This window comes from Microcebus murinus, chromosome 18 (assembly GCF_040939455.1).
Source record: "Microcebus murinus isolate Inina chromosome 18, M.murinus_Inina_mat1.0, whole genome shotgun sequence".
Lineage (NCBI taxonomy): Eukaryota > Metazoa > Chordata > Mammalia > Primates > Cheirogaleidae > Microcebus > Microcebus murinus.
Genome location: NC_134121.1, coordinates 31,329,432 through 31,341,922, shown reverse-complemented (window position 1 = coordinate 31,341,922; position 12,491 = coordinate 31,329,432). Strand labels below are relative to the sequence as shown.

The window sequence follows — 12,491 nt, the reverse complement described above, 5'->3', positions numbered from 1 at the left end:
CCAGGATCAAGTATAGGTAAAAGTTTGAATATAAAATGGCCGGGCGCGGTGGCTCACGCCTGTAATCCTAGCTCTCTGGGAGGCCGAGGCGGGCGGATTGCTCGAGGTCGGGAGTTCAAAACCAGCCTGAGCAAGAGCGAGACCCCGTCTCTACTATAAATAGAAAGAAACTAATTGGCCAACTAATATATATAGAAAAAATTAGCCGGGCATGGTGGCGCATGCCTGTAGTCCCAGCTACTTGGGAGGCTGAGACAGAAGGATCGCTTGAGCCCAGGAGTCTGAGGTTGCTGTGAGCTAGGCTGACGCCACGGCACTCACTCTAGCCTAGGCAACAAAGTGAGACTCTGTCTCAAAAAAAAAAAAAAAAAAAAATAGTTTTAGGCCGGGCGCTGTGGCTCACGCCTGTAATCCTAGCTCTTGGGAGGCCGAGGCGGGCGGATTGCTCAAGGTCAGGAGTTCAAAACCAGCCTGAGCAAAAGCGAGACCTGTCTCTACTATAAATAGAAAGAAATTAATTGGCCAACTGATATATATATAAAAAAAAAAATTAGCCGGGCATGGTGGCGCATGCCTGTAGTCCCAGCTACCCGGGAGGCTGAGGCAGAAGGATCACTCGAGCCCAGGAGTTTGAGGTTGCTGTGAGCTAGGCTGACGCCACGGCACTCACTGTAGCCTGGGCAACAAAGCGAGACTCTGTCTCAAAAAAAAAAATAAAATAAAAAAAAATAAAATAAAATAAAATAGTTTAAAAAAAAATCAGTTATAAGAAAGGGCATATTTCTTTTTTTTTTAAACACTGCTCTACATCATATCATATAAACGGCATATAATGTTTAAGAAAAAAAGATTCTTTCATCTTCATTGGTTCTTCTTATTTTTGAGATAAGAGTCTTACTCTGTTGTCCAGGCTAGGGTGCCCTGGCGTCAGCCTAGCTCACGGCAACTTCAACCTCCAATTCCTGGGCTCAAGCGATCCTCCTGCCCCAGCCTCCCAAGCAGCTGGGACCACGGGCACACACCACCATGCCTGGCTAATTTTTGCTATAGATTTTCAGTCAGCCAATTAATTTCTTTCTATTTTTAGTAGAGACGGGGTCTCACTCTTGCTCAGGCTGGTTTCGAACTCCTGACCTTGAGCAATCCTCCCGCCTGGCCTCAGTGCTAGGATTACAGGCATGAGCCACCGTATGCCAGTCCACATTACTTCCGTTCTACCTGAAGCATGTGCTTTAACATTTCTTACAGTCCAGGTCTAAAATATGTATGAAAATGTCTTCATTTCACCTTTGTTTTATTTTTTTTTTTTTGAACCAGAGTCTCGCTTTGTTGTCCAGGCTAGAGTGAGTGCCGTGGCGTCAGCCTAGCTCACAGCAACCTCAAACTCCTGGGCTCAAGCAATCCTGCTGCCTCAGCCTCCCAACTAGCTGGGACTACAAGCATGTGCCACCATGCCCGGCTAATTTTTTCTATATATATAATAGTTGGCCAATTAATTTCTTTCTATTTATGGTAGAGACGGGGTCTCGCTCTTGCTCAGGCTGGCTTTGAACTCCTGACCTTGAGCAATCAGCCCGCCTCAGCCTCCCAGAGAGCTAGGATTACAGGCGTGAGCCACTGCGCCCGGCCCACCTTTATTTTTTAAAAGATATTTTTTGACGGCTGATAGATTTCTTTCAGTCCACTCTTTTTAAGATGCTACTCTATTATCATTTCATTTGTATTGTTTCTGATGAGAAATCTGATTTCATCCTTATTTTTGATCCTCTGTATATAACATCTTTTTCCCACTGGTGGTTTATCATTGGTTTTGAACAATATACTTATGATGTTCTTTGGTGTTTTCTTCATGTCTTGGAGCTTGTAGTTCATTAAGCTAGATTCCTGGATCTGTGGGTTTAAAATTTTCATCAAGTTTGAAAAGTTTACCTTTATTTCTTCAAATATCTGTTCTACCCCCACCCCTCCTTTAGGGACTCACAATCACCTTATATTGAGCTGCTTGAAGTCATGCTACTGTTTTAGAATTATTTTTTGTATGTGTCATTTTGGATAATTTGTACTGCAATGCCTTCAAGTTCATGAATCTTTCCTTTACAATATTGAATTTGTCATTCATCCCATCCATTTTATTTTCCATATAAAACATAGTTCCACTTCAAGGGAGTTCAATTTGAGGCTGGGCATGGTAGGTCACGCCTGTAATCCCAGCATTTTGGGAGGCCAAGGTGGGCAGATCACAGGAGGCCAGAAGCTTGAGACCAGCCTGAGCAACACAGAAAGACTCTGTCTCTACAAACAATTTAAAAACTAGCCATGGTGGCAAGTGCCTGTAGTCCCAGCTATTCAGGAGGCTAAGGTGAAAATTCGTAAGGCTGCCAGCTGGAGAAATCATAGAACTAATTTGTGTGTTTCTTATCTCTCAGGGATTGCTTTCACTTATTACCTCATTCTGGTGTTTAGAAAATGTTGTTTCATGGGTTTCTTTGTTTTGGGTTGTTGTAGAAAAGTAAATTCCATCACTGTTCTTCCATGTTAGCTGAAAGCAAGCATTCCATACCAAACAAACAGATTTTCATGCAACAGTAAATTTAAAAAAAAATTCACTGATGTGGTTTCAGATTCCACACCACAAATAACATATAACAAACTATACCACTTGTTCAGTTTTGAGGTAGTATCAAAGAAGATCCAAAATAATGTAACACTGCTTTTCAAAGTACTCCTCCTTAATAAAAAGTAGATTAGTGGCTTCCAGGCACTGGGGGAAAGGGGAAATGAGAAGTGACCGCTAATCAGTACAGGGTTTCTCTGTGGGCTGATGAAAATGTTCTGAAATAGATATCAATGATGGTTGTAGAACTCTGTTGATGTACTAGAAAACACTAAACCGTATATTTTTAACAGGTAAATTTGATGCTATGTGAAATACATCTCAAATTCCAACCTACATGATATTCAGAATCTGTGTGGCCAGATTTTATATACACACTTCAAACAAAATTAATTATTCCAAGAAATTAAAAATAGGCAGGAACAGTGGCTCACACCTATAATCCTAGTACTCTGGGAAGCTGAGGCAGGAGGATCACTGGAGATCAGGAGTTCGAGACCAGCCTCAGCAAGAGCGAGACCCTCATCTCTACTAAAAATAGAAATAAGGAGCCAGGAACTGATAAAAATAGAAAAAATTAGCCCTGCATGGTGATACTTGCCTATAGTTCTGTTTATTCTGGAAGCTGAGGCAGAAGGATCACTTGAGCCCAGGACTTTGAAATTACCGTAAACTAGGCTGACACCATGGCACTCTAGCCAGGACAAGAGAGCAAGACCCTGTCATTCATTCATTCATTCATTCATTCATTCATTCATTCATTCATAAATAAATAAATAAATAAATAAATAAATGTAAATATAAAAGTTGTCTTCTTTTAACACATTGACTGCCACACTAGGGGAAAAAAAAATCTTCCTGGGGTCATTGTGTTTTATTAAAACAAAATGATCCTTTCTACTTTGTTACTTTTTATTGTTTTCTCTGCATGAGTTATATGCAGCGAAATCCACATTTTTAGAATTGTCAATATCAACTGTAACAATAAGAACATCAACACATTAGACTTTCACAAACCAACCACAGGGTTTTGCTTTACAAGGCCCCAGGGTCAAAACTAGCCTGAGTTAAATGTAACTCACATGGCACTCAATGTGTTAAACTAGACAGTAAAAGAGATTTCCAAAAACGCAAAGAAATACATTTAGCCCAAGCGTGGTGGCTCACGCCTGTAATCCTAGCACTCTGGGAGGCCAAGGCCAGAGGACTGCTTGAGGCCAAGAGTTGAAGACCAGTCTGAGCAAGAGTGAGTCCCCGTCTCTATCCAAAACAGAAAAAATTAGCCTAGTGTGGTGTTGTACACCTATAATCCCAGCTATTCGGGAGGCAATGTAGGAAGAACACTTTAGCCCAGGAGTTTGACGATGCAATAAGCTATCATGATACCACAGTACTCTACCCAAGGCAATGGAGACATTGTCTCAAAAAAAAAAAAAAAAAAGAGTATACCAGGACATGAGGCCAAATAATTTGAGAAATGCCAATTTATGCTATCATACTATAGCAACAATTCTATACTAACGTACATCTTAACAGACATAAACAAAAATTAAAAATAATTAACAAAATTATAATTAACAAAACAATTATTAACCAAAATTGCTAGGGGGAATGTATATAAATGCACATTAAGGTTGTTATTTAATTATATTTCTTACTTGGAAGTTTCTGGCAAGCCAGCTGAGAGTTCCAGAAACACAGATAAGTAGTAACCACGGACAACTCCATTTCCATCCTTAAAAAGAATCAGAGGTTATACAAATTCCAGCGCAATTTAAATGTAAAAAACTAAGCCACAATAATACAAATAGACAAAATTGAGATTAATATCTGATATCTGGATTGGGAAGTACTACTAAGCCTCAAAGTAATAAAAAAATTTATGAAAAGACCAATAGATTTGAGCCTGTAACAATTTTCAACTTTAGTAAATTTTTAAAAAGTGAAAATATTAAAGCAAACAAAATAAGGAAAATATCAACAATCATGAAAAGGGTTGAGAGCTTTAACATATAAAGAACTTTTACAAATTAGCTCTAACAAAAAACTAAGACCCCCAATGGAAAAAAAAAAAAAAAATTTAGTTAGAAATGAGAAAAAAAAATTATTACAACCAAAAAAGGATACCTGGTAAAAGGTGACACCCAATGTTAAAAGCAATTATATGTAATTTCTATATGTTTTTTGTTAAGGTTCCACATAAGATTCTCTCTAGAGATTTAGAAGTTTTTAAAATCACTATTATAGAGATTTTTATAAAAATAACTACTTCCTCTATTTCCCCAGTACTTTGCTCAGGCATATATTTCTTTAAAGGATCACATTCATTATAACTACTTATTTAAACATCTGTTCTCCCAACCAGAGTATGAGAGCTAAAGACAGGAAGCCTTATATACGTCCAGTGTCCATTGGGATATGACTATAAAGGGGTTTAAGTACTTAATAACCCCTTCATTTCTAGTCTACCTTGCTTGAAAATGACCTGAGGTAGCCTTCAAGGTTTGACATAACCTCAATAAATACTAATGAATACATGAACCATTAGCTAAGTGGAAAAAGCCAAACACAAAAGATTATACATTATATGATCCCATTATACAAATTCTAGAAAAACAAAACTATCCTCACAAAAGCAGATCAGTGGTAGCACAGAGGCCAGGAAAGGAGAGGGATTAGGTGAAAAGGGGAATAAGATAACTTTTCAAAGTCAACATCATCACTGTGGCAGTGACTAGAGGACTGTATTTGTTAAAACTTGCCAAAATTAGTGAATTTTGTTAAATGTAAATTATATCACAAACCATATTGATTTTAAAAATCAGTTGACATCCTTGCTAAAATAGCTTAACATTTTCTTTTTAATTTTATTCCTAGAAAAACTTCCCTGGAGCGAAATTTATAAGTAAAAAGGAATGAACATTTTTTGGCTCTGACCTTCATTTATCAGTTATTAAATTTTTCTTTTCTTTCTTTTTTCTTGTTTCTTAACTTAATGCCAGCAGAAAAGCAAGAAATTTCTTAAGCAACAAAAATTCTTATTAGTTTTACTTTCATGCCAGATGCACCTATAACAAAATACTGGCTTTAAGACTTTTCAATAAGTAGAGGATTCTGGAAAGACTGCTGCAATGGCAACATAGTTCTTGCAACTCTCCAAATCCAAACATAAAAAAAACAAAACAAATAATAACTTGACAGCAAAACCAAAAGCCTACATACATTTACAACAAAACTAGATGGCAGTTTATCCCCACATTCCCCCAAATACAAGCAGGTACAGACAAACCAATTACACTACAAAGACCTGCATGCTACCAACATCTATGTGGGACAAAGTAGAGCAGCATCTGAATGGACCAAAAAACAGGAGAATGGCAAAGTATACACAAGTTATTAGCTGAAAAGCATCATGAGCCAAATTTAACAGGTGAAACTGGAAAGAGCTGTTCAATATACTGCTAGCTAAATACAAGGGGACTAATATAAGATAGCCTAGAAAAATTAAATGCAGTCTAGTCGTTATGAACTCTTGAAAAGTAATATCCAAGGACTTTCAGGACAGGGCCCCAGATTACAAACAAAGATCTAAAAGTGAAATAAAAGATAAACAGCATAGAAACAATGAAGACAAAAAGAGAAGGTCCAGGTAGAAGCAGAAGAGAGGAGAGCCAAGAAATCTCTCAGAAAACAAGCCAGCATATTTTTGATTGCTGTATTATACTAATAACCACATGCAAAAGAATGAAGTTGGACTCCTACACCATACACAAAAGTGAACTCAAAATGGATCAAGGATCTAAACATAAGGTTTAAAACTATAAAACTCTTAGGAGAAAACATAAGGGAAAAGTTTTATCACATTGCATTTGGCAAGGATATAGTAATTTCCTAGAAATGAAATAGAAATTAAAAAAAAAAAGTATGTCTGGGCACGGTGGCTCACGCCTATAATCCTAGCGTGCTGGGAAGCCGAGGCAGGAGGATCACTCAAGGTCAGGAGTGTGAAACCAGCCTGAGCAAAAGCGAGACCCCATCTCTACTAAAAATAGAAAGAAGTTAATTGGCCAACTGAAAATATATAGAAAACATTAACCGGGCATGGTGGCGCATGCCTGTAGTCCCAGCTACTCGGGAGGCTGAAGCAGAAGGATCACTTGAGCCCAGGAGTTTGAGATTGCTGTGAGCTAGGCTGACACCATGGCACTCTAGCCTGGGCAACAGAGTGAGACTCAGTCTCAAAAAGGAAAAAAAAAAAAAAAGTAAACACAAGTAAAAATAGACAACTTGGATACCAAAATTAAAAACTTCTGTGTATCAAAGGACACAATCAATGGAATGAAAAGGCAACCTACAGAATGGGAGAAAAGATTTTCAGATCATATATATGGTAAGGGGTTAATAACCAGAACATATAAAGAACTCCTACAACTCAACAACAACAAAAACCCCACCAAATAACCCATGATGAAAAAATTCTGGAGACTGATTGCACAACAATGTGAATATACTTACACTACTGAACTGTACACTTAGAAACTGTTCAGATAAATTGTTATGTGTTATTTACCAAAATAAACGAGAGAATAAAGAGCAGAATAAAATCCCTACAGCCAATGAAAGCACTCCAGAAAGACACAATCAAAAAGCAGATCAAAAGTGTAACCTATTTCAAAACAACCTAAGAGACACAAAGAAAATTATATAACATGTAAAAGAATAGCACAGACTAGAATTAGAAAAGCTTAAAAATCAAGTGATAGAACTAAAGAAAGAACTGGAATTTTAAAATGTTATTCAAGAAATAAAGACTGAACTAGGAGGAACATAAAGCAAATAAACAATGGATATGTTAAAAGAATAAGTGAACAAAGGAAAAAAAAATTATTTTTTTTTTGAGACAGAGTCTCACTCTGTTGCCCTGGGTAGAGTATGTAGAGTGCAGTGGCATCATCGCAGCTCACTGCAACCTCAAACTCCCAGACTCAAGCAATCCTCTTGCCTCAGCCTCCCGAGTAACTGGGACTCCAGGAATGCGTCATGACGCCTGGCTAATTTTTCTGTTTTAGTAGAGAGAGGGTCTCACTCTTGCTCAGGCTGGTCTCAAACTCCTGATCTAAAGCAATCGTCCTACCTTGGCCTCTCAGAGTGCTAGAATTACAGGAGTGAGCCACTTCACCCGGCCCAAAGGAAAATTTTAAAAATGAAAAAGAAATGCATAAAGAGCTAAAAAGACTACAGAGAAAGTGATAAATATTGAAGACAGGCTAAGAAGATTCAAAATACAGATTACACACGTCCCTGGAAAGAAAGCCAGAAAGGAACAAAACAAATACTTACCACTAACATTAAAATTCAGAAAGACAAACAAACAGATCTAAAACTGAAAAAACAAACAGATCTAAAACAACTTATTGAAAGAGCCCAGTGTGGAACTGAGAATATTGAACAACCAAAATATACAGTAGTAAGTTATTGGACTTAGGCCGAGCGTGGTGGCTCACACCTGCAATCCTAGCACTCTGGGAGGCAGAGGCGGGCAGATTGCTCAAGGTCAGGAGTTCAAAACCAGCCTGAGCAAGATCGAGACCCCATCTCTACTATAAATAGAAAGAAATTAACTGGCCAACTAATATACAGAGAAAAAGTTAGATGGGCATGGTGGTGTATGCTTGTAGTCCCAGCTACTCAGGAGGCTGAGGCAGAAGGATTGCTTGAGCCCAGGAGTTTGAAGTTGCTGTGAGCTAGGCTGACGACACAGCACTCACTCTAGCCCGGGCAACAGAGTGAGACTCTGTCTCAAAAAAAAAAAAAAAAATGTTATTGGACTTAAAAAGATTATTTGGGGCTGGGCGGGGGGACGGTGGCTCATGCCTGTAATCCTAGCACTCTGGGAGGCTGAAGCAGGCGGATTGCTCAAGGTCAGGAGTTAGAAACCAGCCTGAGCAAGAGCGAGACCCCATCTCTACTATAAATAGAAAGAAACTAATTGGTCAACTAACATATATAGAAAAACTTAGCCAGGCATGGTGGCGCATGCCTGTAGTCCCAGCTACTCAGGAGGCTGAGGCAGAAGGATTGCTTGAGCCCAGGAGTTTGAAGTTGCTATGAGCTAGGCTGACGCCACGGCACTCACTCTAGCCTGGGCAACAAAGTGAGACTCTGTCTCAAAAAGAAACAAACAAAAAACAAAAAAAGATTATTTGGGCATCTAGATAAAACCAGAAAATGCCTTTAGAAGGAAGAAAGTTTATGATCAGACTTTACCTAAAGAAAATGGTACAGCATATGTAAGATACCCGAGGAAAGAAAACATGGGTGAAGGATTTTATATTCAGCAATACCAGCTTTAGAGTATAAAGGACACAAACTGTTTTTAACATATGAGAACTCAAGGATTATTGTTTCCATTATTAGACTTTGCAGTAGAATATACTATAGAACAAGGTTTGGACAACCAAACTGTTATCCAGACATGGGGAAGATATGCAAAAACAAAATGTTCTTAATGGTTCTCAGTAATCAAACTGATGATAGAATTATTATTTCCTAGTCTAAGACTTTGTGTCTGTAAAGTGAAATTAAGCAAATGAGTGACTAATTGTAAGATACTCTAATTCTATCATTTCCTATAGTTTTCACAGGTAGCTTTATAGCCTTCTATAGTCCTATAGTCCTCAATTTGAATTACAGACTATATAGTAATAGAATATAGTCTTCATTTTGAATTATAAAGATGAACATTCAAGTTATTTTATCTTTAAAAATAAATACATACGTTGGTTAAAACCCATAAAATGTACAACACAAGAGGAAATCCTAATGTAAACTAAGAACTCTGGGCGACAATGATGTGTCAATGTAGGTTTAACAATTGGAAAAAAACAATGTACCACTCTGGTGTGGGACATTAACAGTGGGGTGGCTAAGCATGTGTGGGGTTACAAAGTGTATGGGAACTCTCTGTACTTTCTGCTCAATTTTGTTATTAAAATGATCTAAAAAAATCAGCTGGGTACAGTGGCTCATGCCTATAACCTCAGCATTGTGCGAGGCCAAGGCACAAGGATCACTTGAGCCCAGGAGTTCCAGACCACCCCAGGCAACACAGTAAGACTCATCTCCACAAAAATTTTAAAAAATTAGCCAGGGATAACAGCATGCACTTACAATCCTAGCCACTCAGGAGCCTGAGAAAGGAGGACTGCTTGAGCCTAGGAGCTCAAGGTTACAGTAAGCTATGATTGTGCCACTTCACTCCAACCTGGGCAACAAAGTGAGACTGTCTCTATTAAAAAAAAAACAAAAAAAAGCACCTATTTTTGAAAAACTATTTTAAAAATAAAAAATGATTACAGACCCCCAAACACTTAAACACATCTATGTATGTATATATTTCACTAAAGAGGCCTAGAAACAGGACCAATCTGATAGCACAAGCATCCTTAGAGACTAGTTTGGTATTAAAATATAATTTCCTAGCTGGGCATGGTAGCTCATGCCTGTAATCCTTCCATTCTGGGAGGCCAAGGAAGGAATATTGCTTGAACTCAGAAGTTTTGACACCGGCCTGAACAAGAGTGAAACCCCATCTCTACCAAAAATAGAAAAATTAGCCAGGCGTGGTGGCATGAACAGGTCAAACCCGCCTTGTTCAAGGGTTAACTGTACTAGGGTCACCATAAGGGCTACTGAAATCATGGCCAAAAGACTCAGAAGCAAACTTGGAGAGATTAAATATGTGAAAATCCATGTGTTCATAATTACATTAAAAAATAAAACCAAACCTAAGTAATCCCTTTCAGAGGATTAAAAAAAAAAAAAAAGGGTCTATGATCCACATTTGAAATTATAAAAAAAAAAAAAGAAGAAAAAAAAAAAAAAAAGGGTAAATAAAGGGAAAAAGTCCTGCCTCCTCTATATGAACTGTAATATGGGGTAACCAAATTAGTAGAAGAAGCAACTTTTTATAAAGCTATGACAGACCCAGTCACTGAGCCGCTGCTGAGGACTCACAGCCTCCCTCTTGAGCCCCTTCGCTTCCCAATGCTCCGTCCCCTGGCCGCCGCCTTCTCCCGCCACCACCTTCCACAGGCAGAAGGCGGCTGTTTCCACCACGGAAAAGGAAGCATATCGTATGTCCGCTATCCAGAACCTCCACTCTTTTGACCCCTTTGCTGATGCAAGTAAGTGCTTCCTGCTGGCACTGAGAATTACATCCATATAAGAATGCAACAGAGAAACAGCTGGAAGATCCTTACTACTGTCCAAGGGATCGCTGATGATTACTATAAAAAGAAATTAGTGAGGCTTTTAAGAAGAAATTTGCCTGCAATGGTACTATAATTGAGCATCTAGAATATGGAGAAGTAATTCAGCTACAGGGTGACCAGCGCAAGAACATATGCCAATTCCTTGTAGAGACTGGACTGGCTAAGGACAATCAGCTGAAGGTTCATAGGTTTTAAGTGCTTGTGGTTCACTGAAGCTTAAATGAGGGTTTCCTTGCAGTGAGTAGAATTTCCCCTCTGTCCCTTGTCACAAGTTTAAAAACCTCACAGCTTATATAATGCGACCATTTGGGGTCTGCTTTTACTTGGACTATTGTAACTCCTTCATGCAATAAACTGACAAGAGCCAAAAAATAAAAAGTTATTACAACTAATAAATGAAAAACAAACTGAGAACATTAGTATTTTGTAATTCTCAATGAATAGAAAGACATAGGAAATGAGTACCAATAGCTGCTAGTATCACAAAAAGAGATACAACTAGACATCATGTGATAAAATAACACATTACTGCTTATATTCTTGCCATAGGAACTGACTTGAGACTCATTATGCCACCGGAAAGAGCTACCAATTTAAGAAAAATACAGGTCCAAAGGAACATATTTAAATGTACCATGAGTATGCAGTCAGCATACATGTGTTTTTGATGATTTTCTTTACCTGTATTTTATTTTTTAAATTTTTTATTTATTTATTTATTTATTTTGAGACAGGATCTCACTCTGTCACCCACCCTGGAGTGCAGTGGCACAATCACAGCTAACTGCAGCCTCAAACTCCTGGGCTCAAGTGATCCTCTGACTTTAGTCTCTGGAGTAGCGAGGACTATAGACGCATGCCACCATGCCAAGCTAATTTTTAAATTTTTTTTGTAGAGACAGAATCCACATATATTGATTGCTCAAGCTGGTCTGGAACACTTGGGCACAAGTGATCCTCTCGCCTTGGCCTCCCCAAGTTCTGGGATTATAGCCGTGAGCTACCATGTGCCTAGCCTAAAATGATTTTTAAAAGCATTTTAAACATTTCTTGGCCGAGTGTGATGGCTCACACCTATAATCCTAGGAGGCCGAAGCTGGTGGATTGCTCAAGGTCAGAAATTCAAAACCAGCCTGAGCAAGAGCAAGACCCCATCTCTACTAAAAATAGAAAGAAATTAATTGGCAAACTAATATATATAGAAAAAATTAGCCAGGCATGGTGGTGCATGCCTGTAGTCCCAGCTACTCGGGAGGCTGAGGCAGGACGACTGCTTAAGCCCAGGAGTTTGAGGTAGCTGTGAGCTAGGCTGACGCCATGGCACTCTAGCCTGGGCAACAGAGTGAGACTCTGTCTCAAAAAAAAAAAAAAAAGCAGGCCGGGCGCTGTGGCTCACGCCTGTAATCCTAGCTCTTGGGAGGCCGAGGCGGGCGGATTGTTCAAGGTCAGGAGTTCAAAACCAGCCTGAGCAAGAGCGAGACCCCGTCTCTACTATAAATAGAAAGAAATTAATTGGCCATCTGATATATATATAAAAAATTAGCCGGGCATGGTGGCACATGCCTGTAGTCCCAGCTACTCGGGAGGCTGAGGCAGAAGGATCA

At 38.8% G+C, this 12,491-nt stretch overlaps 1 protein-coding gene and 1 pseudogene across 5 annotated transcripts in view; one reads left to right on the top strand and one right to left on the bottom strand.

Annotated features, from left to right (window-relative positions):
* The window catches only part of TRIM37 (tripartite motif containing 37), a 138,237-nt gene that overhangs the window by 68,064 nt on the left and 57,682 nt on the right, over positions 1-12,491 (bottom strand). For all 5 annotated transcript variants that reach the window (XM_012767486.3, XM_075994421.1, XM_075994423.1 and 2 more), the window contains exon 12: positions 4,273-4,349. In XM_012767486.3, coding sequence (XP_012622940.1) covers positions 4,273-4,349 — 77 coding nt within the window. The remainder of the gene's footprint in view (positions 1-4,272; positions 4,350-12,491) is intronic.
* On the top strand, positions 10,752-11,082 carry LOC142861864 (eukaryotic translation initiation factor 1 pseudogene; annotated as a pseudogene).